At 60.3% G+C, this 21,826-nt stretch overlaps 1 protein-coding gene across 4 annotated transcripts in view; it reads right to left on the bottom strand.

The window, feature by feature from the left end:
• Positions 1-338: 338 nt before the first annotated feature.
• PIP5K1C (phosphatidylinositol-4-phosphate 5-kinase type 1 gamma) overlaps positions 339-21,826 on the bottom strand; it is a 47,816-nt gene continuing 26,328 nt past the window's right edge. The window contains exons 4-18 of one of the 4 annotated variants that reach the window (XM_052643843.1): positions 21,266-21,396; positions 20,319-20,436; positions 19,809-19,961; positions 18,154-18,453; positions 17,207-17,412; positions 15,447-15,530; positions 14,583-14,631; positions 12,509-12,593; positions 11,567-11,728; positions 10,684-10,822; positions 10,533-10,565; positions 9,282-9,386; positions 7,467-7,587; positions 3,407-3,490; positions 339-3,130 (exon numbers count right to left, since the gene is read on the bottom strand). In XM_052643843.1, the coding sequence (XP_052499803.1) occupies positions 3,128-3,130; positions 3,407-3,490; positions 7,467-7,587; positions 9,282-9,386; positions 10,533-10,565; positions 10,684-10,822; positions 11,567-11,728; positions 12,509-12,593; positions 14,583-14,631; positions 15,447-15,530; positions 17,207-17,412; positions 18,154-18,453; positions 19,809-19,961; positions 20,319-20,436; positions 21,266-21,396 (1,773 nt within the window). In that variant the 3' untranslated portion in view covers positions 339-3,127. Of the gene's footprint in view, positions 3,131-3,406; positions 3,491-5,560; positions 6,136-7,466; positions 7,588-8,616; positions 8,661-9,281; positions 9,387-10,532; positions 10,566-10,683; positions 10,823-11,566; positions 11,729-12,508; positions 12,594-14,582; positions 14,632-15,446; positions 15,531-17,206; positions 17,413-18,153; positions 18,454-19,808; positions 19,962-20,318; positions 20,437-21,265; positions 21,397-21,826 lie in introns of those variants that run through there. The other 3 variants (XM_052643844.1, XM_052643842.1, XM_052643845.1) reach the window with 3 other exon arrangements.

Genomic DNA, 21,826 nt, shown 5'->3' with positions numbered 1-21,826 from the left:
GTGTTTGTTCCTGAGGTCAGCTTTTATTTATTTAAAAGAATCTTTTCAGCCAGGCGGCATGTGGGATCTTAGTTTTCTGACCAGGAATCAAATCTGCGTCCCCTGTGGTGAAGTGTGGAGCCTTAACCACTGGCTTGTCAGGGGAGTCCCCTGTGGTCAGCTTTTAAAAATTTTTTCCGAGCTGAAGTGGAAGCCAATGCTACTAAAGCATTTGGGTCCGTTGTTGATCTTGTTTATTGTGATTCTTACTAAGGTTTCTTTGTGTTCTCCTTCAAAGTCAGTCTTTTAACTCGCACCCAGACCACCAGACAGACAGAGAGAGGCAGCTGATGCTTATTACCCGATTTATTAGAGATCTCTTCAACGTAAAAAGGGCGGGTGGGGTGGCGGGGCTGGGGTGGGGAGGATCTGGGGCTGCATACGAGTGTTATGGGGCCAGCAGTGGCTGCGGTCACAGAGGCGCCCACGGCTCTGGGTTTGAGCGGGCTGGCGTCCTGCGCCCGAGGAGGCTGAGCCCCGGATTGTCACACACCAGACCACGGGGGCTGAGCACATGGGACCCCCAGTGAGATTAAGACACACAAGGTTTGCAGTTTTGTTGTTTGGAAATCAGTTGGGCCATAAAAATGGGGTTGGGGTAGGGACAGGCGATGCAACTGAATTACCAGAGAAGGTGACCGAGGGTGCTTGTTCTGGGGTGGGGACCGAGGGGCTGCGGCAACAGTACCATGGCAGGGGACCCCATGGGGATGGAAGTATTGCACTGAGCCAGGTGATGGGAGGAAGGGGGCGAGAGGAGGCAGAGGATGGAGGCTGGGATGGGACATGTGGGAGGTCCCACCTTGTCAGTCTCAGGACACACCTTTCCCATGTACAGTACGGCACGGCAGACAGTGCCCACGTTCTCAGGGACAGCAGCTGTCAAGGACGAGCTGGGACGGAACTGGGGCATCACCACCAAGGAGTTGGCAGATTTCTATCCTGGAGGTGGGATGACAGCTGGGTGGGTCCAGGGCCCTTCCTGTTGGGGGTCTGGGGAAGACCGTGAGTTCGCTGCATGTTATAAATAAGGTCTTGCCTTCCCACCCTCTCACCCTGACCATAAGCACACGCTTCCTGGCAGCCTAATCCGAGGACCACCTTGCATCCACGTGACAGTTCTCTGAAAAAGGGACAAAAAAATGCAACCAACACAAAGGGGACTCTGAAGGGGTACTCATGACTTAGCACAGGAATGAAAACATCATGATGTCCAGGAGGTTTGCAAATTTATCCAAGTGAGCATCTGTCTGTGATTCACTCAGGAAAGCCCCGGGGCCCTGCTTCCCGGCTCCAGGTGGCCAAGGATGCCCTGGACATGGGGCCTGCTGGTGGTCCACACGGGATGCACCGCATCTCTGCAGCTGGCCTTGGGGGCCTGGCCAGGGGCTCTGATGTCGGCATTGGGGCAACATAACAGTGGCTGTTAAGTCATCTTCAGACCTCTGCCCATTCAGCCCACCTCCTCCAGGCGGGACAGGGCAGGCACCGACTGGGGACTTGTGCGCATGGGGCACTGTGGACGGTGCCTTGGTGGAAGTCCAGGTGAGGATGCTCCAGGGTCTGGACACCCCCTCGCGGGTAGGAGGGGAGCAGAACACCTGCAGGACTTTCCTGATGGGTCCTCTTCCCCAAGCCTTGTGCTGCGGCATCCTTGGTGGCCCTGTGAGCGGAGAGCCCCCGGGGATAAGCCCGAGGAGGGGTGCAGCCAGCCAAGAGGCTCCGTCCAGGTGCACAAAGCAGGATGTGCCAGGGGAGGCGATGAGGGGCCCTTGTAGGAAAAGACAGCAGTGTACACAGCTTGCAATGAACTTGCAAATCAAATCCTGGCTTGGCGGGTTCTCCAGCCATCTCAGGCTCCACCAGGGAGGCAAAGGTGGGAGTTCTTCCGCAAAGTGCAGCTTCCGCTCCACACTGGCTCACAGCTCCTCCTGTGCAGGGCTGGGTGGGCCAGGTGAACAATCCCTGATGTGTCCCTCTCCGGAGGCAGGCAGGAGACCCTGCAAAGCTGTCAGCTCCAGCAGCTGCCTATGGACGCAGCGGGGCCCCTGGCAGTCGCCCTGTGGGGCTCTGGGCCCAGAAGTGGAACCATCCAAAAAAAAATTGTTTTTCATCAAGAATTTCTTCTCCTATCCTTCAATCGGCACAGGTGTCTCCATCATTTAAAAGAGAGAGGATGCCTACCTCAGTCCTTTTACAGGAGGAGGTCTGGTCTTCTAGCCCTGGTGGCCTGCCCGTGGGGGCTCCCCTTCAGGACACAGACCTTGGGAAGTCCCAGGGCCTCAGTGCCTGGCTGCCTCCTCCTGCCTCGGCCCATCTTCGAGAGAAGAGAGAAGCCCACAGCCCTGAGCTCTACTGAGTCAGGGCAGCTATGTGTCCACATGGAGGTTCTCATCACGCCTGGGGATTCCTGCTCGTGGTCACAAGGGAGGCAGGTGGTGGGAGACAGATGCTGAGAGATGGCAGGGCCACTGGTGAAAAGCTATCCCAGCCACCACTGTGCTGCCCTCAAGGATGGTGTCCAGCTCTCTCAGCCCAAAAACCTGAGCCAACAGTGCTTGGCAGGTGCAGTGTGCAGCCTCCAGAGGCACCCTGGGGAACGCGGTGGCCCTTCTGTCCTAGGGGCCTGTCCACCTGGCCCAGACCTAGAGTGGATTCCGCTGGGGCGCAGATTACCTCAGCAAAACATGCAAGCACAGCAATGAACCAAAAGTGCAGTGAAATAGAGTTTCTTCTTTTCCATTGTGGTTTTTTTTTTGCCTTTTCCTTTTTCTAAAAAAACACACACATGTGTGCTACCATGTCTGTGCAAAGAATAAGGACCCAAAATAAATACATGATCGGAAATGCAGGAGGGTTCACAGTATCAGGCGTAGGTAGTTGTCGGGGAGCCAGGGCGGGGCAGGCCGTCCGGATGGGGGTCGCTCAGCAGCCAGGAGTGTCGGTGTCGTCAGGGGAGGACGAGGGCGAGGGCTGGCTGCCAGGCGGGCATCTCCCGAGCTCTGGGCTGAGCGAGGCGGGCAGTGCCTCCAGGAAGCGGCCGGGGCAGCGGCGGGCACTCGGCTCCGGGTCAGTGTCTGCATAGGAATTACTGCAGAGGCAAGGGGGAGGGTGAGCTCATGGTGGGCTAGGGCCAGTCCCCACCTGCCCAGCCTCCCATGGCTAATGACACGAGCCAGGGACCCCGGGAGCCGTGAGGGCTGGACACAGGCCATGGCGTGGCAGAGCCCAGCTGCCCCTCCCACTGGAGACCTGTTTCCCCATCGGTCCCAGGGGTGTCTGGGGGTCAGGCCCTCAGGCCCTCCTGGGCCGAGGCCATGGTCTGAGACCCGAGTGGGCCCGGCTGGCCAGCCATGGGCTCACTTACTGTGTCGCTCTCGCCGTCGGAGGCAGGCTGGGCCTGCGTGCTATAGTGAAGCGGGGAGTACACCCAGCTCCTCTCATCGGTGGGCTGCAGGGCGGGTGGGCGGGCGGGCGGCACGTGCAGGAGGGGCGCAGAAGAAGAGCAGGGTGCGAGGAGGCGCGAGAGGCGACAGGGAGGAAGGAAGGAAGAAACAGAAATAAAAGAGGGGGACCCCCAACGCGGGACAAGTGGGCGGCTCAGCCCCCGTGCCCTCTCCCTGACAGGACCTGCCCCAACCTTGACGGCCCTTGGGCCTGGTGGGGTGGGGGCCAGGCCTCTGGGGCTGAGTGGCCAGAGCGTGGCAGGGGGCGGGGTGGGCTGCGGGAAGCGGCGCGTGGGTCAAGGCAGAGCCGGCACAGCGGGAGGGGGAGGTGGGCGGGGCTCGGTTTGCTCTGCTGTCCGCCCACCCCGGGCCCCCTAACCTCTGCCCTAGCCTGGCAGCACCTCAGCTTCAGGCCTGCCTACCACTGGGGACTGCCAGCTGGAACAGTGCCCTGGGGACCCACGGCAGGGGTTCTGGGGGGTAGGGGCACAGGGTGGAGCCCACTTCCTGCCCTGGTACACACAGACCTGCTCTGGGACCGAGGCAGGTGCCCCCCAGAGAGCAAGCGGCAGAGGCCTCTCTGCCCCATGCCTGGAGCACAGGGACGCCTTCCTGGGGAGGGGCACAGGCAGAGTGGGGACTGGCCAAGGGGCCCCTGGGCCTGGCAGGGGCAGGCTGATATTTCTCCAGCCATGTCTGGGCAGGGGTCCCAGGCTGGGCTCAACTAGGGGGAGGATGTATACTTCCCCAGCCCCCCTTGCCCTTCCAGGTCTGCTCTCACCACCAGAACCCTCTTGGGCCTGGCAGCTCCCTTGGGGCTCCCGCAGCCACCTTGTCTTTCCTCTTCCCCCCACTGCATGCCAGCCTTCAACACCCCACAGCCTGTTACTTCCACCCCAGCCAGAGCACACACCTGTCCTAGCCAAGCCCCCCTGGCTGTCCTATGGCCCCTGAAGCCACCACGGCCCCCCAGACCCAACCCTCCTTGGCCCGGCTGGGAGGATCATCAGCAACCAGCCTCTGCCCTCCTGCCCCTCAGGGTCCACCCGTTCCAGGTACCCACACAGCCCCTGCCTATACACCTGCTCCACCCGACTTTCTCCACAGCTCACAGGCCATGATGGTACCCACGTGGACCCAGAATGCCCAAGGCTGTGTCCCCATGTGGGCGGCTTCCCACACAGGCACCCAGAGCCAGGACAGCAGGGCGAGACCCCAGTGCAGGCCTTGCTCCTGCCTTCAGGGGGTCACAGAGCCGTAAAACCCATGTCTGGCCACTTGGGAGCCCAAGGCGCAGGTCCAGGCCTGTCTGTGGCCACAGCAGGTGCTGATTCTGGGGTGGTGGCCGTGCTGGGCTCAGAATGTGGGTGACACAGGAGTCCCCAGGAATCCTGTGATGAGCTGGCCCTGGGTGACCCACAGAAGTTGAGTCCAGGGCATGCCTGCCCCGCACAGCAGGCCTTGGGGTCCAGCCTTCCTCCTGCCGCTCCTTTGCCTCCCTCTCCACCCATCGGCCCCGAGTATCTGATTATGTGGTGCCCCCAGCGAAGATAGCCCTTCCTCTACCACCTCCCCACACCCCAGGCACATCTCAGAGCCCGCTTGACCCCTTCCAGATGATCTTTACCACTGGCTCCCCTCCCCATGGCCCTTGGGCACCATGTGTCCCCAGCTCTGGGACCATCTCTGGGGTGTAGTGTCCCCGGTTGGACCGAGCGTGGAGGGGATCTCCCCTCTTCAGGCTTGCTCGGCAGTGCACGACACCCAGCGACACTCAGAGGGACCGCTGACAGGGCTGGAGTATGGCCCTGAGAAGCCTCACCGTGAGAACACAAGGTCTTGCTTCAGATCTTGGCCCTGTTCTGCCTGTTGAGTGCTATGTGCCTCTCTGGGCCCCGCGTTTACTGCTCACGATGACAATGACGAGCACTAACAATGCCACTGCCACACAATATCCCCACAGCATCCCAGACACGCCGGGCGGATAAGTGTTTATTAGACATACGCCTGAAGTTTGGGACCTAGATTTCGTCTACACTACATGCTCGTGGGCTACCTGGGGAGCCAAGGTCTGTTTCTCCATCTGTGAAATAGGTAGAGACACCAACTCCTCTCTCCTGTAATTAAGAGCTTGGCTTTGTGGTCCTTCCGCTGACCTGGGAGGAGGTCACCCCCTTCAGGGGACAGATGCTCTGGGAGTGCTGTCGGCAGCAAGATCTGAACAAGTGGGAGCTGTCCACGTGACACGTCCCTGACCCAGGAGTGCTGGGATGAGGGGCAGGGGCGTCTGGGGGCTGGGGGTCAGATGCCGACCCTGCCAAGGCCAGGCTGTCCCTGGGAGCCCCAGCGATGTGCCTGCAGGTGCCATGACGCCCAATTCAGCGGGGAGTACACGTCCCGACAGGACGCCCACGGCCCAGCGTCCCACGCGGGCCAGCGTGGCCGACCTCAGCCGTAGCGATGTTTTCCCCACGTCCCTTCTTGGAGGAAGAGGGACCAGGGCTTGTGGCTCCCTGCTGCCCAGGGCGCGGGATGGGGCCTGGCTCCCTGGAGGCCTGCCGTGGTCACTTACAGTCCCTGAGGAGCTCAGCGTCACGGCCCGCAGTCGGCGATGCCGGGGAGAGTAAATCCAGTACCTCCCATCGGTGAACTGGGTGGGCCGGGCGGGCGGGGGAGGAAGCAAACAGAGGACAGGATGAAGTGATAGGACGAGGCCACGGGAGTCTGGCGGGCGGGCAGGAGGGGAGGGCATCGGGCAGGGCAGGTGAGCTGATAGCCAAGCGGGAAGAGGGGGTGGGCATCCCACTGGCTTTCTTCTCTGCTGCGTGCCAGGCCTGGCTGCAGATCCGGGTTTCACGGCCCCGACTCCTGACAGGACATGGCCACTGGGGCCGCCTCACACACAGATCCAGAGAACGGGAACGATCAGCCCGGTGGGGTGGGGGTTGGGGGACACAGGGGGCGCTCGCTCAGTGCCCTGCAGGCCAGGCAGCGTTGGCGTGGGAACTGAGAGCAGGGGGCTGTTAAGAAGCAGCGATGTCAGCAGGGGGGCCAGGCTCACCCAAACAGCCCCGAGGCCCAGCGCTGGGCAAGGGCAGGGTTGGGGATCAGAGGTGAGAATGAAAATCTGAGAAGAGGACAGCAGGCAGGGCTGGGGTTTGGCCCTCTCTGCTGTAATTAGGACCATCTGATCCCAGAGCGGGGCATCCTAGGGAGACAGCTCAGGACCTGCTGTTAGGGGTGGGGCAGTCACTGGACTGGGCTTTGCGGGCTCCCAGGCCCCCCAGGACCCACTTCATCCAGGTTCCTGCCTGCCTGTGGGAGGTGTGAGCGGGGGGAGATGGCCAGCTCTGGAGGGAGGTCTCAGGTACCCAGGGGAGGGCCCCCTCCTGCTCTGACAGATCCCACCTTTTCCAGGAGCAGCTGTGTGTCCTCGTCCCATGAGGTTGGCAGCGTGGAGCCCACCTGCCCCTCGCCTCGGTGCCCTGGCCTCCCTAAGCATGGAGTCTGCCCACCGTACCCACCACCAGGTCAGAGAGAAAGTGTGTGTCATGCCAGCCCCACGGTCAGCCTGGGCCTCCCCTTGGGCCAGGGGGCTGAGCACTCCGGGACTCCAGACACCTCCCCAGGCCCCGCTGGGCTCAGGGCCAGACATGGTCACGAGGCTGGGGATGGTCGGGGGGGTGGGTGTGGCGCTGCCACATCACCCGAGAGTGAGCGAGCCAGGCACATGGACCTGAGTGTGAAAAGGTGGGCACACACCCATGCCTGTGCCTGAGTGAGTGCACCTGCAGCTGTGCACGAGCGCCTTGAGTGTGCGACGAGTCAGTGGGAACGTGTGAGGGAGTGGTGTGCCCGTGTGTGAATGGGGGTGGACGTGAGCATACGTGGGTTTGTAAGGGCACGTCTACACACACGTAAGCACAGGTGAGCACAGATGGTCGAGGGTCCGGCGACGGAAAGGAGCCCTGGGGGACTTACAAAGTAGATGTCCGTGGCGGGCGCGTCTTCCTCATCCGAGGCCTGGCTGGCGGGCTCGGAGGCCTGGCTGGCGGTTTCCGCTTCGACAGCGGCAGAGGCACAGGCTGGGGACGCCCCCTCCCTGGGGACACGGGCAGGACATGGGAGTCCTGGGGAGGCTCTGGAAAGCATGCATCTCCCCCACACCGCAGCCCGGACCCTCCCCACTCCATCCATCCCTCATCATGGAGACCACAGATGCAGGAAGCTCAACGGCAGGGATGGGTTCTGCCTGACACATTCTGGTTCCCCCACATAACAAAACACCCCCAAGCACTGTTGCTGCCAAGGGAACCAAGAGCGTGGCTCCAAGCAGGGGGCCTGGCCCCCTCCACTCACTCAGGGGCATGCCTGTGGGCAAATCCCTGCCTCACCACTCACTCGCTGGGTAACCATTAGGACTACATTCTTTCTCAGGGCCTCAGTTTCCTCACCTGTAAAGTGGGAACACATACCCACCCCTCAGGGGCCAGAACCTTTTGCTCCTCTCTCTGAGGCACTTTCTAGGTGCTAGGCCTGTTTGAGGGCCTGCTGCCCTGTGTTGCTGTTGTTTATTTGCTCAGTTGTGTCTGACTCTCTTGGGATCTCATGGACTGTAGCCCACAGGTTCTTCTGTACATGGGATTTCCCAGGCAAGAATACTGGAGTGGGGGGCCATTTCCTTCTCCAGGGCATCTTCCAGACCCAGGGATCAAATCACGTCTCCTACATTGGCAGACGGGTTCTTTACCACTGAGCCACCAGAGAAGCCCCTGTCCTGTGTTACAGATGAGGAAACTGAGGCACAGAGTGAAGGTGGGGAATGTGCCGGAGGCCATGGCTGGCGGCCACGCAATTAGTGAGAAATTTCACTTCTCGGATGAGGAGCTCAAAACCTAATAAAGTTAGAAATACATACCAAAAAGGTAAACAAAAAATCTTCAACACTTGAGAGACACCCCTGAGATGCTGAGGGTCTCGCCCTCCGCGCTGCTGACTGTGGGCAGGTCATTCTCTGTGGGGGGCAGTCCTGGGCACAGTGGGGTGCAGAGCAGCCTCCCTGGCCCCCACCATGATGCCAGCAAACCCCCGCGTCATGACCATCAGAGATGTTCCCAGACATTGCCTACTGTCCCCTGAGGGCAGAATCACCCTCAGGTTGTTGAAAGCCACTATCTTAATTCAAAGAGGAAATTTAAAAAAAGAAGAAAAAATTACTAGCCATTTGTACCTGAGCCAATATAAAATAACTGCTCCGTGTCAAACCCAGGGCACATGGCAATAGCAGCACTCAGAGGAAAACACATAGCCTTAAGGGCCTCATTGCTAAAGAAAAGAAGGGACTTAAGCACTCAGCCTACACTGGGAAAAAACCAAGTGAAACACAATCCAGAGCAGCTAGAAAGAAGACATGACTGGTGAGTTACAATGAGGGAGGTAAAAACAGAACACAACAGGGGCCCAAACCTGGTTTTTGAAAACCTCGTAGGTCACTGTCGTGCAAGCCCCGACAAAGCTAAGAGGATGCAGAGAGGAAATGGGCAGGAGAAGTGACCTCAGATGTCAGGGCGGCTCTGAGTTCTGGAGGAGGAAACCCTTCCCAGAGTGAAAGACCCACACTATCCCCAGCTTTCCGCGCTCCCTTCCCAAGCTGGAAGCCCCAGTCCCACCCCTAGCTCGTGTACTACTTTTCCCAGTCCGCCTTCGGCCAGCTGGCTACATGGCCCTGCTTGGCCAATGGGACCAGAGCAGAACCTGAGACCAAGAACTAGTCAATCGACCGTGGGGACCACTCACCCTGCATCCTCCTCCTTGGGGACCACGATCTCCACGCTGCACGCAGGCTCCACCTGCACTGTGATCTGCTGCAGGTCCTCCTCCGCTTGCGTCTCCTCCTGGGGCCTGGAAGCAAAGGGAAGTCGTGCCTCAGTTTCCTTCCTCATCCCCTTCCACCCTGGAAGCGCCTGCTGAGCTCCAGGCCGGAGTCAGTTTCCAGTCCCGGGAAGAAGCCTGGAGCTCCAGAAGGTGCTATCTCTGGGCGCCATCTGACCAGGGCCCTGAGCTGGCCCAGCTCACATTTGGTCCCTGGCCATTCTGCCCACCTGGGGCTGCAAGGGGCCAGTGACTGACCATCCACCTGGGCCTAGGCTGTGCCTCTAGCACCAGCTGGGACATAGTAAGTGCATGGGGGTCTGGATCCTTCCCACCCTCTGGGGGCAGCTAAGCATCTGCCTGGGGCCTGCACTAGGGAGCTGGGGTGGTTCTGCGGTTTCAGGCCTAGATTCCTGATGTAGGTGGGTCAGAACATGCCAGCAACCGGGTGTGCAGATGGCACACCTCCCTGGATGGCAATATTGGAGAGCAAACGGGTGGCTGATGTCAGAGCGGGTAGCTGGACGGAGGGTGATGCACATGATTTTTTTTTTCCAACTGGCAGAAATTACTACCCCCAAAAACCAATTACAGAAAACAACCCCTCTCCACTCCAGTCCTGTTACAAGATCAGACAACTGGGAACAACCCACATGTCCAGGAGGGCAAGTCACAGCCTGTTAGAGGAAGGGGACCAGCACCTACCTCACCTGCTCACACAGGTGGCCTGCTGCCAGCCGGTGACAGAGCAGAGGGCAGGCCGGCGCCCAGAGGCACACTGGTTGAAATGAGAGGGCGAGACAGGCCCGAATGTGTGTCTCTTTGTATATTCATGAGTGTCTCTGGCAAGAGACAAAAAAATCCGTCCACGGGTTACTCCCAGAGAGGGGAGCGGGCATGGGGCAGGCATTTCTGTTTTTCCTTTTGTATTTCTTACAATAAAGATATTACTAAGAAAGGGAGAAAGAAGAAGCAACAGACAAGTGTGGGAGATGAGTCCTCTGGGTACCGAGGTGGAAGACAGATTCCAAGTGACCTGAGATTCTCTGCGCTTCTAGAGTCTGACTTGAATCTGTGCTCAGAATGGTGTGGTCAGAGAGAAGGGGCTCTGGTGGGGAAGGCAGAGGAGGGCTGGGGGCAGGGGGTGTGGGAGAGAGGGCTGGGGTCTCATCTCACCGGCCATCCTGTCCCGAGGACTGTGTGCGCCGCCTGCAGAGAGACCGCAAACACGCGGAAAAAGTGGGGTAAGGGCCCTCCCAATCAACGTCCTGCCCACCCCATGACCCCGCCCATCCCGTGGCCCAGGGACATGGTCAGGTCCACTCACCGGTACCGCGGCTGCTCTGACGACTCCGAGGGGGACCGCTCTGGGATAGAGAGGGACGTGGAAGATAGGGTCGTGGCGATGGAGGCAGTGGTGGCCTCCTCAAAAGACGGCGGTGTGCAGGGCAAGAGGTCTGGCCGACCTATGGGAAGGAGCAGGTGGGCACCTGTGCAAGCCAGGCACCCAGGGCTGCTCCTGGGAGGCCTCTGAGCTCTACCTGCAACTTGGCTCACTCCCAACTACCCATGTCCTCTCTCTCACCCACCACCTCACACTGTGGTTCCCGCCAGCTTCAGAAGGAGAAATATGCTCCAATTTCCCCCCGGCCTAAGGCCTTCCAGTACCTATCCCCTGCTCTCAATTAAAAACTCCCCTCAGGGTCCTGCTCCACTGGCCTCTGCCTCACTCTGCTCTAGCCATACACACTTCTTGCTGTTCCCCGGACACCCACAGGCTAGGCCCCGTCCTGCCCCTTGGGCCTTTGCACAGGCAGTGTCTCCCTTCCTTGATGCTCCCCCCGCCACCCAACGCCCGCCCCTCCCTGCCTGGAATCTCTGACCCAGGAGATGGGAGGGACCTTCCTGCACACCAGGCTGACCCCATTAAGCACTTCATCCTCCCAGGTCTCCATGCATCTCTGACATAATGGGAGCCTGTCACCTGATGGTAGGGGGCGGGGGGTGAATTCTGTGCTCGGCTCTCACTGCGGCTCTTCCAAGGACCCAGTCCCAGCTGCTCCCCACTTCTCAGCTGCAAATCTTGGGCTGAGGGGGGTGACTGTGACCCAGCCCCTCCCATCCAGGTTGGGGCCAGCACAGGGCCCTCCCTTTCTCAGCACAGAGGGCCCTCCCTTCTCAGCCCCCTCGTCTCCCAGCCAGCTGCTCACCCTCGTCCTCCAGTGTGGGGTAGCTGCGGGCCCCCCGCAGGTCGTACTGTGCATCCTCCCGCTCGCTGGGGATCTGGCTGGCCGAGAAGGCGGCCGTGGGCCCCAGGGGCTTGACGGCCAGCAAGGCACCACGGCCCTTCTTGGATGGTGAGGACTTCAGGGCTGCGGAGGGAGGGCGGCTGGTGCTGGGGAGCCTGAGCCCTGCAGCAGCACCCAGACAGGGCCCCACACACCCCAGAGCTCCCTCTGTGCCAAGGCCTGGCTGCCCCACTGCCCCGCCTCCAGCCTGTCCGCCAGCACCCTTTGCTCTTGCTTTCGGTAGGGGAAGCCTGCCCTACGGTCCAGCTGGCTTGCCTGCAGGGGCAGGGTGGGGGCGCAGGAGCCCAGGTACGCTGTACTGCCCACTGGCAGAGATGGGATCCCAGGGACCCAGAACTTCCACTCTAGCCCCCTGGAAACAGCAGTGGGATCAGCAGCTGCCAATGTTTACTTAGCACTTTGGGGCCTCAGCCCACCCGACTCTCAGACAAGGAAGCCAAGGGCCTGGTTCCTATCCAGGCTGCATGGCTTTGGGGCCCCCAAGTCCCTATCTGCAACAATGGGTCAAAAGAGGCAGGAAAACCCTGACACACCTTCCACACCACCCTGGCCCCACCAAGGCCTGTCACCAGCCTCTCCTGCGCCTCCGGTGACCACTGTCCCACATACGGTAGTGGCTCAGTTTGCCTCACACAGCCACCCAGTCCCGGAGGCTGGGGGCTCCCTGGGTCCCCCACCCTATGCCATGTCCCTGAGGGGCCACCCAGCTGCCCTGTTCCTTGGACCAAGTCCCTGACTGCATCCTAGGGCTGGTGAACGGAGGACCAGGACCTGGGTTTACTCTGCTCTTGACCTCCCACCCTTCTCCCTCTGCACCCCCACCCAGAGGGCCCGGGCACTCACAGGAGTTCTTCCGGAAAACCGTGTTGCTCATGAACTTGAAGAAGCGTTCGGCATAGAAGCTGGGCCGGTGGACGGAGACTGTGTCCTGGGAAGGGAAGGGGGGCCTGAGGGCAGGCAGGGGATGAGGGCCGGGGGGGCCCGTGGGCGTCCCCGTGTCAGGGCTGCTGTGTCACCTTGTGGGGATGGGACCCCAGGAACCGGTAGTGGTGGCAGAGACAGGGAGGCAGGGAGATGGTTTCGTGGTAACGGTGTCCCTATGTTTAATTGTTGACCCTCATGCATAAAATGGCTATTCAAAGAGGTAACTGAATAAACATCAAAATCAAGAAACTGGAAAGAACCTTTAGAGCCGGGGCGGGGGGTGGGCGGTGGAAGGAGAGTGCAGCCGACCCTGCTACAAAGGAAGGCTTTGTCCTGGGCAGGCAGACCCAGCTCCTGCACTCATGGTGGGGCGGCCCTGGCCATGCACTGCTCCTCGGTGCCCCGGGGTGGACCCAAGGCTGCTAGGCAGGTCAGGACGCAGGGCTGGGATGCCCGTGAGGCAGGCAGCCCGGCACACAGTTGGGGCACCATCCTGCAGGGCCCCTGGGCTCACACCCCGGCTGTCCCTGGATCCAATCTGCTCACTTGCTTCGGCACTGTCTCCCCAGCACTGCTGATCGCAGGCCGGTCGTTCTTGGGGGGTCCATCTTATGCCCTAGGGTGGGGCTAGCATCCCTGGTCCCCAACTACTAGGTGCAGTGTGACCACCCGAGATGTCCTCAGAAACTGCCTCGCGGCCTCCCCCGGCTGTAATGTGACAGAATGCATCTGGACACAGGGCCTCCCATCCCGGCCTGCCCTGAGGTGGTCACATGGCCTTGGGGACTCGTGCTGGTTGATGGTGAGTGAGCAAGGACAGCAGAAGAGTCTCTCCGCCCCAGGAGGAAGATGCCCCTCTATCTGGTTGGAGCCGAAATGGGGGCTGCCATCTGGGCCAGGTGCCAAGGGCAACGCCTGGGGTGTACAGGGACACACAGGAAGAAGCTGGCCCCCAGCACTGTGGCGCCACCTACCAGTCTCAGGGTTCACACACCTGGATGGTTACTTTTTTTGGCCATGGTGCATGCATGGCAAGTGGGATCTTAGTTCCCCAACCAGGGACCAGACTTGTGCCCCCCATGATGGGAGCTTGGAGTCTTAACCACTGAACTGCTAGCAAAGCCCCTGGATGGTTACTTTGATGGTTGGGCCCCTCTGGAGCTGACCTTGGTCTGACAGGGTCACAACCCCTCCATCTGCTTTCCCCTCTGCTGTCGGTTCACCGCACAGAAGGGTTTCCGGCCGGCCCCACCCAGGGGGGAACATTCTGAAAGCTCCCCCAGACCCTCAAAACACTCTGAGGCGTAGTAGGGGAAGTTGTTGGGACCTTGGGTTTTGCAGACTGCACACACACAGACAGCCCTTAGCACTCAAGAACTGGCCTGTGGGGGCACAGGGGAGAGGCCTCTGCCTGAGGGTCCACAGCCGGACTAGGGCCACAGGTGGACAGGTTAACCCCAGCAGTTGGTCCTCACAGTATTTTACCCTTTGAAGTAATTCACTGCAAGGGTTTATGGCTGGGCTGTGCTTACAGGAAGACACGAATTTCCAGCTTTTTTTGAACAACTGAGCCCATTTGTGTAAGCAGGCCCTACCTGCAGGGTCAGCGGGGTCAGAGCTATACAGTGCTGCCCCTGGGTGCAGCTGGGGCCCAAGACCCCCTCCATATCACATACTTCCAGAATGTTCTCTGCCTGACTGGCCCCTGACTTTCCCAGCCTGTCCACACTTCTAACTCACTTGGGGCCCCTAGTCCCCTCTTTCAGGAAGCCTATATGCTAACCCTGTACCCTCACAGATGGCTCAGGCCCCTGGTTGCGGGGGTCCCATGGCTGCCTCACTGCCTTGTCTCGGCCCTGATCCCCTGGCCTGTGACCGTGGCTCCAAAAAAGTGGACGTGTCCCTCAGCTCTTTAGCACCCAGGTCTGGTCCAGGGTGATGGTCAGGATGTTTGTGGATGGATGGACAGAATGAACAAGCAGAGGATGCTCACCCCATCGTGGACGAGAGCCTTCCAGGTGTGTTCCAGCTTCTTGATGAACCTGCAGAGGAGAAAACGCCCAGGACATCAGCCACACCTCCAGGTCCAGGGGAGGTCTCTTCCAGGTGAGCTCAACCCAGGGGACACAGGTGGTCTCCGGGGACCTTTGCGGTCACCATGACTGGGAATGTTCTTGGCATCGAGGGGGCAGAGGAGCCCTGGTCGAGAGGAACCAGGCCACCTGCTGTACCAGTCAGAGGCCACCCCGCTCTTTCCGGCCCCCTTGACCCCTCCCCACTGGCCGGCTGCTGCTATCGCTCCTGCTCTGCAGGAGGAAGTGGAAAGGCTGCAGTGCGTGGCCCTCCATGGGGGACGGAGCCCGCCCTTCCTCTCTCCCGTGGCCCAGGGTGAGCCGGTCTCCTCCCTGCTGGAGGGAGTGCCCAGTGCCCCAGCCAGGCCCCTGTACCACACCTGGGCTGGGGAGCACGTTGCTGCCTCCAGGCAGCTCCCCCAGACGCCTCTGGGCTGCAGGCGGAAGGATATCCTCCTTGACATACACCCCTGCCCTAGGATGGGCTCTGGCCGCTCGCCCTGGGCTGTCCTGCCCACCTTGTCCCACCTGGGTCTCCATGGAAACCCTCACCCACTGCTCGGAAAGCTGCCTGCTCTGCTCCACACTGGGAGGGAGACACCAGCAGGAGATGAGGCAGCCCAGTCCTGGCACACAGCAGGGCCCACAGCCAGCCAGTGACACCCTACTCTCTACCCTGCCCTGTGCCAGCCCTGATCTGTCTCTGACCAGGCTCTCACTGGGGAGTGGGGAAGTCGGGCCAGGGGCATGCAGCCACGCCGGCAGGATGGGGGGCGGGGACCCACCTGTAGGACTGCAGGATGTCAATGATTCCAATGTGCAGAAGCAAACGCTCTCCTCGACCATTCACCGCGGGGATCCCCCCCATCCTGAGGAGAGGGGTCAAGACTGTCAGCACCCATGGAGCCAGCCCAGGGATGAGGCCTGTCTGTCAGGAGCACAGGCTGGAGGTAGCCTAGAGCCCCGAGCCAGGGGCACCTGCTCTGGGACTTAGGGGCACTGAGATAGAGGGATGAGCGGGCAGGAGTGATGGAACCCAGAGCTTGAGGATCCACACTCTCCCTGGTGGCCGCCTGGCTGGACCCTCGGAGAGGGACCTGACACCTGGGAAGCCCACCACAAAGAAGGGTCGAGTGGCCTTCTTGGCCCGCTCACTGAGTCAACACTGCAGGCCAGAGGCTGCCAAAGGATCCGGGCTATGAGACTCAAGTGCACGCATACCCACACATGCACACGCAGAGCTTGCACACATACACAGGTGCATGCACACCCACACGTGCACACATGGAGCTTGTACACTCACACACACACACAGGTGCATGCATGAGCACGTACACACCCAGGCAAGGCTGGGCTTCGGGCGCAGGCTGGGGAGTTAAAACCGCTGCAGCCCCAGGCCAAGCCCGCCCGAGCAGTTAGTGAGGCCCACGAGGCAGCAGCTTCCTGCACGCCCAGGCCCCCAACAGGCTCTGCCAGCTGCACTCCACACTGCGCTCACCTTCACACCTGCCGTCTCGCCTGGCCTGGCACCAACCCTACAAACGCCAGACGGCTGAGCTCTGGGCCCACTCAGGTCCCCCGCGCTCATCCCAGGCAGGCCCTTCAGCTGATGGCCCTGTTTGGTGGCCAAGCTTTAGCCTGTCCCCCAGCTGCCTGTGCACCCTGACGGCTACCACCCACTGTAAGGACTGGACAAGGTCTGGACATGGAGGGTCCAGCCAGCTCCCACATGGTTTGTGCATGGTGATACAGGGTCAATTGTGACACCGGTCTACAGCAGTGGTTCCCATCGGGGGTGACCATCCCCAGGGACACTGATGCTGTGTGGGGACAGCGGTGGTTGTCATGACCAGGGTCAGGAATGTTGCTCCACCCCTCACAGTGCCCAAGACACCCAAAGAGTGACCAGGGCCTGCATGAGGTGGCAGTAGGGATGCCCCGTGAGTCTGTCTCTGTGCCTGAGCCCCGAGGGCAGGACCAGGTTGGGGGTCAGGGGGCACACTCTCATCTGGACCCTCTGACCTGGCTGCTCCCACAGTCACCTGGCATCACTAGGCAAGGAACGTTCTCAGCCCCTGCACCCCTCTTCCCAGGGTCGTGGGCAGGGATCTTGCTGTAAAAAGGGTCCCTCGTTCCCAGCCCTTTCCACCTTCTCTTGGCTGCCTTCCAACACCTTTCCAGCTTTGCTGCCTACAGTGAGGCTTTAACTCCCCTAGGTCCAGGGCGAGGGTACCTGTGTTTCCCACAGGGCTGGCCAGTGACCTCTGTCTACTGACTGACTGAGTCAGATGTCAGCGTCAGAACACCTGGCCATAGCTGTGCGCCCAATATCTAACTCTCAGGGCCCAGGGGGTGGGGACGGGTGGGCGCTGCTGGCTTACAAACCAGAAACCAGGAATTCGCCAGGTTCTGGACCTGGCCTTGTCCTTCACCTTCCTCAAGGCTCCCCCTCTTCCTGCCCCCTGCCTACTTCTTGCCTGGCAAGGGGGCTGGGGCAGAGACGAGAGCTGAAAGCTCCCCCGGGCCCGCCAGCCCCGGCACCTACGTGTCATCCGTCTCGATGGCCTCCCCGCGTGCGGCGCCACCCTGGATAGACTCCATGGCTGTGGAGTAGAGCGCCTTCTGGCCCAGCGGCCGCTTCTCATCGGCTGTGCTCTGGGCGCCCTCAGCCTGCCGCTCACGCTCCTGCTGGTCGATGTTGTGGACGCCTAGGAGCAGGCTATAGTCCATGATCTTGAAGCTCTCCAGCACCTGCGGGAATAGGGGTCAGGGGTCGGCCGGCTGTGACCCCACCCCAGCCCTGGTTCAGAAGCCCGGTTTACTGGCCTCCAGCCTGCTCCAGACCACGAGGTGCAGCCCAGGATGTGGACACGCAGGCACTGGGGATGGGGCCTGGAAGCCCTGGGGCATGGAGACGGCTGGTGGTTTCTGGGGTGTCTGGGAGCCAGAGTGAGGGCGGACCCTGGAAGACCCAGGCCTGGCCTGAACCCCCTCCAGACCTCCGTATCCTCGCCTCTGAGGCCAATAGGGGGCAGGGTGGACCACAACGGCAAGACCTGGGATGAGCCTGGCAAACCTTCCTTCTCCCTAAGAAATACTTGCCTGTGGAGGAGGGCGGCTGCACAGACCTGGGTCTGAGGAGAGCTCTAAGTTTTTTTGGTTTTGCTTTTGTTTTGGTATGCCACAGGCGTGCAGGATATTAGTTCCCTGACCAGGAATCGAAACTGTGCCTCCTGCAGTAGAAGCTCAAAGCCTTAAACACTTAAACACTCAGGTCAGGCAAGCCCTGAGGTGCACCCTGAGTTGAGCCCTGAAAACCTCAGGCTGCCCCGAGGCTCTGCTTGGCAGCAGGAACACAGCCTGTGAGGGTGCGGTGGGGGGTGGGGCATCTCTCCGGCTCACAGCGCTAGCTTCTCCCAGCATCCCCATGTCACAGCTGGGAGGACGGGGCTCGGACATGGAACTCCGTCAGACCAGCCGGCCGCTCCTCACCAGGCAGTCGCGTTGCAGGGTCTTGACGAGTGCAGAGAAGGTGTCGGCATCAAGCATTAGCCCCTCGGGCATGTCCTGAATGAAGTCCAGGTCCTTGTAGGTGGGGATGCTCTTCTCCTTCTCCTTCTTGCTGGCCCGCCGCTTGTACGTGGAGCCTTTGAGGTCGAACTTGAGGTGCATCTTGACCACGCGTGGCAGCACGTTGTTCATCACCACCACGCGGATGTTCTTGCCGCCCGACTGCACGCAGTATAGCCCATAGAACTTGGGCAGCAGTGTCCGGGGATTCTGATTGAGGTTCTGGTGGAGGGGAGAGGGCAGGTGGAGAGGACACCAGGAGCCTTGCTGGGACCCCACACAGCACCCTGCGGCCTGCTCCTCAGAGCTCAGGCCAGAGGCCACCTCCTCAGGAAGCCTGCCCTGACCACCTCCCTGAGGCCTGCCCTCCCTCCTTGCCCTTAGCACCCAGCCAACTGAACTCCCCATCGCCCCACCTGACCGAAAGCGCCAGGAGGGTCTGTTTCTACATGGTCAGGCCCAGGGAGATGTGGCCTTTCCATAAAGGGCCCCAGGGGACTTCCCAAGGTGTTAGGCCTGGTTTCCTAGGTCAGACCCAGGTCTCTCACCTCCCTAGTCTGCCCTGAGGGGATGGGGGTTGCTCGGCCTCTAGGCATCAGGGCATTTGTCTTTTTTTTTTTTAATTTTTCTGGCTGTGCCTCGCAGCATATAGGATCCTAGTTCCCTGACCAGGGATTGAACCTGTGCCCCCTGCATTAGAAGCATGGAGTCTTAACCACTGGACCATCAGGGAAGTCCCAGGCCACTTGTCTTTGTACAGCTGGGAACTAAGAATGGTTTTACATTGTCAGCAAGTTGATAAAACCAAACAAAAAATAGTGTCCTGCCGCATGTGAAAATTACATGAAATGTACACGGCAGCCTCGGCAGATAGTTCTATTGGCACTCAGCGGGGGCCGCTTGCTCTCGCCCTGTCTGTGGCTGCTTTCTCACTAGAGCGGAGCCACGGAGACAGAGGCTGCGCTCAAAAAGCTGAAGACGTTTGTTTTCTCATGTTTTACAGAAAATGTTTGCTGACCTCCGACCTAGGCGAGATGAGGATCTCACCCAGGATCATAGATGGGGGAGGCGGGTTACAGGGCGGGGGACAGGTCACAATCTGCGCAAAGTTGCCCAGGGCCTGGCCATGCCTGCCAGGCAGCAGGGAGGGCTGGCCCTCAGGGAGGGGTCCTCACTTTCCATCTGGGTGTGTATCAGGACCCTCACCCCTGGGGGCCAGGAAGTCTGAGGTGCCTGCTTCCACACCCCCAAGGGTCTGAGTGCCAGCTGATAGCCCAGTTCCTCCCCAGTGCCTGTCTAAGTCACCGGTTGTTGAGACTTGAGGCCCAAAGCCATGACTTCTGGGAGGTCAGTAGTGGGGGATGGCCACCAGGGCCCAGATGGCTATTCCTGCTCGCCACGTGAGGGGGTCCTGCGGGTGAGGCTCGGTGACCCAGGACGGCCTGTCAAGGCCTGCCTAGAGGGGATAGTTCCTGGAGGGGGTGGCTCCCAGGAGGGGTAGTTCCCAAGGTGGGGATACCCAGAGCTCCTCAGCAGAGGGTGAAAGGCCTAAGTCCAGGGGTGGCCGGGCTCCCCACCATGTAGTAGCCGGGCAGCAGCTTCTGCAGGAACTCGGCCTCCTTGTGCATCACCGTCTTGATGATGAACTCGTCGTCGCTGGTGACGTAGAACAAGGAGCCACTGGCACCGGGGTTAGACAGCTCAATGAGCGGCTCGTTGCACAGCGAGTACTGAAAAGGGGATGGTGGATGGATGAGGGTGGTCACCGACACCGCACAGGCCCAGGGGCTGGTGGGTGATCCCAGAAGTGGTCTCGGTCGGCTCCATGGGACAATCACAGAGGAGACCATAGTATCTGGAAGGAATGGATGTCCTGGCCAGCAAGGACAGAGCCTGGCTGATGAAGCCAGGGGTTTGGAAGGGACCCAATGCAGTTGTGTCCACTTGAGGCCACAGCCCAGCCCCAGATGACAACCTGAGCAAGGAGCCCAGCAACGCTGCAGCCATGTCCCTGCCCCATGGAGGCCGAGGACGACAAGCAGGTGGCGATCTAAGCCCCCGAGCCAGGCTGCTGAGGACACACTCACCAAGTAGTCATCTGGCCGAATCCCAAAGAGCTCCCGGAAGTAGCGGAAGGCAACAGGCGCATAGGTCTTGAACCTGAAGTCCTGGAAGTGATGGGCGGGAGTGAGGTTGCTGCCTTCACTGCAGAGGAAGCAGGGGGGAGACTGTGAGGGACCCAGGCCCATGTACACTCCCTTCCCCCACCAACAGTCTGCCTGCCTGCCCAGGCCCAGCCCCAAGGCACCCGAATAGCCAACCCAAAAAGTGACATGGGGCTCCCATGCTGGACACGGGTCAAAGGGCTGTGGCCAGTCTCAGATTGTCCTCCAATGACCACCTTCCCCTTCCTTCATTAGCCCACAGTGTGGGGTGTACACATGGCCACCCAGAATAAGACCACTGCCAGCCTCTGCCACAGCCAGGCATGATCAGGGTGTTGTGCTTGCACAATCCCATGATGGGAGGAGAATTACTTGGGTCTTTTCCTAGTCATGCCCTTAAAGGGCAGGGGCATGTGCTCTTCTTCTCTTTCCTGTGGTTGGAATGCAGCTGTGATGGAAGGAACCTGGGCAGCTCTTGCAGCCACTGGTTTGTAAAGCAGCATAGAAGACGGTGGAGAAACCAGAAGGAATCTGGGCCCAGCAACATCATGGAGCCACCTGACCAATCTTCCAATCTTGGACTGTGTGTGTGTGTGTGTGTGTGTGTAGGTATACACACACACACACATATTAGAAAGAGAGAAACAACAAACTTTTGTCTTCCTCTCTTTCTAAGAGTTGCCGTTCTATTGCATTTCTCTGATTCAGCAGCAAACATCCCGACTAACACAGGGCTGGACCTCAAAGGCAAGGGGAGCCCAGAAGGGCCGGAGCCATTTCCAGCAGAGAAAAAGGCTGAAAGAATAGCAGGGGGGGGTGTGTGCATGCAGGGAGAGTACAGAGGGTTTGGAGCGGCCCGGGCAGGGTACCTGGGAAAGAAGATGCTCTCCACCACATAGAAGTCCTGCATGAGCACGTCACGCTCTGGCTTGGAGCTCAGGTTGCCCACGGTGTAGCCGATGCCCAGCTGGATGGCCCCCTTCAGGGTAGAGGACGTGGTCTGCAGGAAACCCAGCTGCATCAAAACCCCTGGGGCCCATCCCTTGGCTGCCAGGGTCCGAGACAGGATAGGAAGCCCCCTTAGGATGAAGGGGGCAGCATCCGGCCTGTGGCTCAGCCCTTGACACCCATTACCTCCAAGGGGGCCCCAGGCAGCACCTGCCGAGCCCGTCACAGACGTGCTGGCCTCAGGCCCGCCACTCAGCCTGCATAACCACACGGCCAGGAAGTAGCCTGGCTGAGGCTCCAACACCACCATGTGGCCCTGTGGCCTGTTTTCTATCCACATTCTAGAAGGTTCCTATAGCTCAGAACTGCCCCGACGTGGCGGAGGGCCTACCACTGCCAGGGTTCTCTTTTGGGAAGCAGGAGTACAGTATCCAGCAATGCCCAGGCTTCCCTTCTGAGACCCGGGCTCCTTCTGTCTACTC

This window comes from Budorcas taxicolor, chromosome 7 (assembly GCF_023091745.1).
Source record: "Budorcas taxicolor isolate Tak-1 chromosome 7, Takin1.1, whole genome shotgun sequence".
NCBI classification, from domain to species: Eukaryota; Metazoa; Chordata; class Mammalia; order Artiodactyla; family Bovidae; genus Budorcas; species Budorcas taxicolor.
The sequence above is the reverse complement of the archived record's forward strand: the minus strand, read 5'-3'. Positions and strand labels throughout refer to the sequence as shown.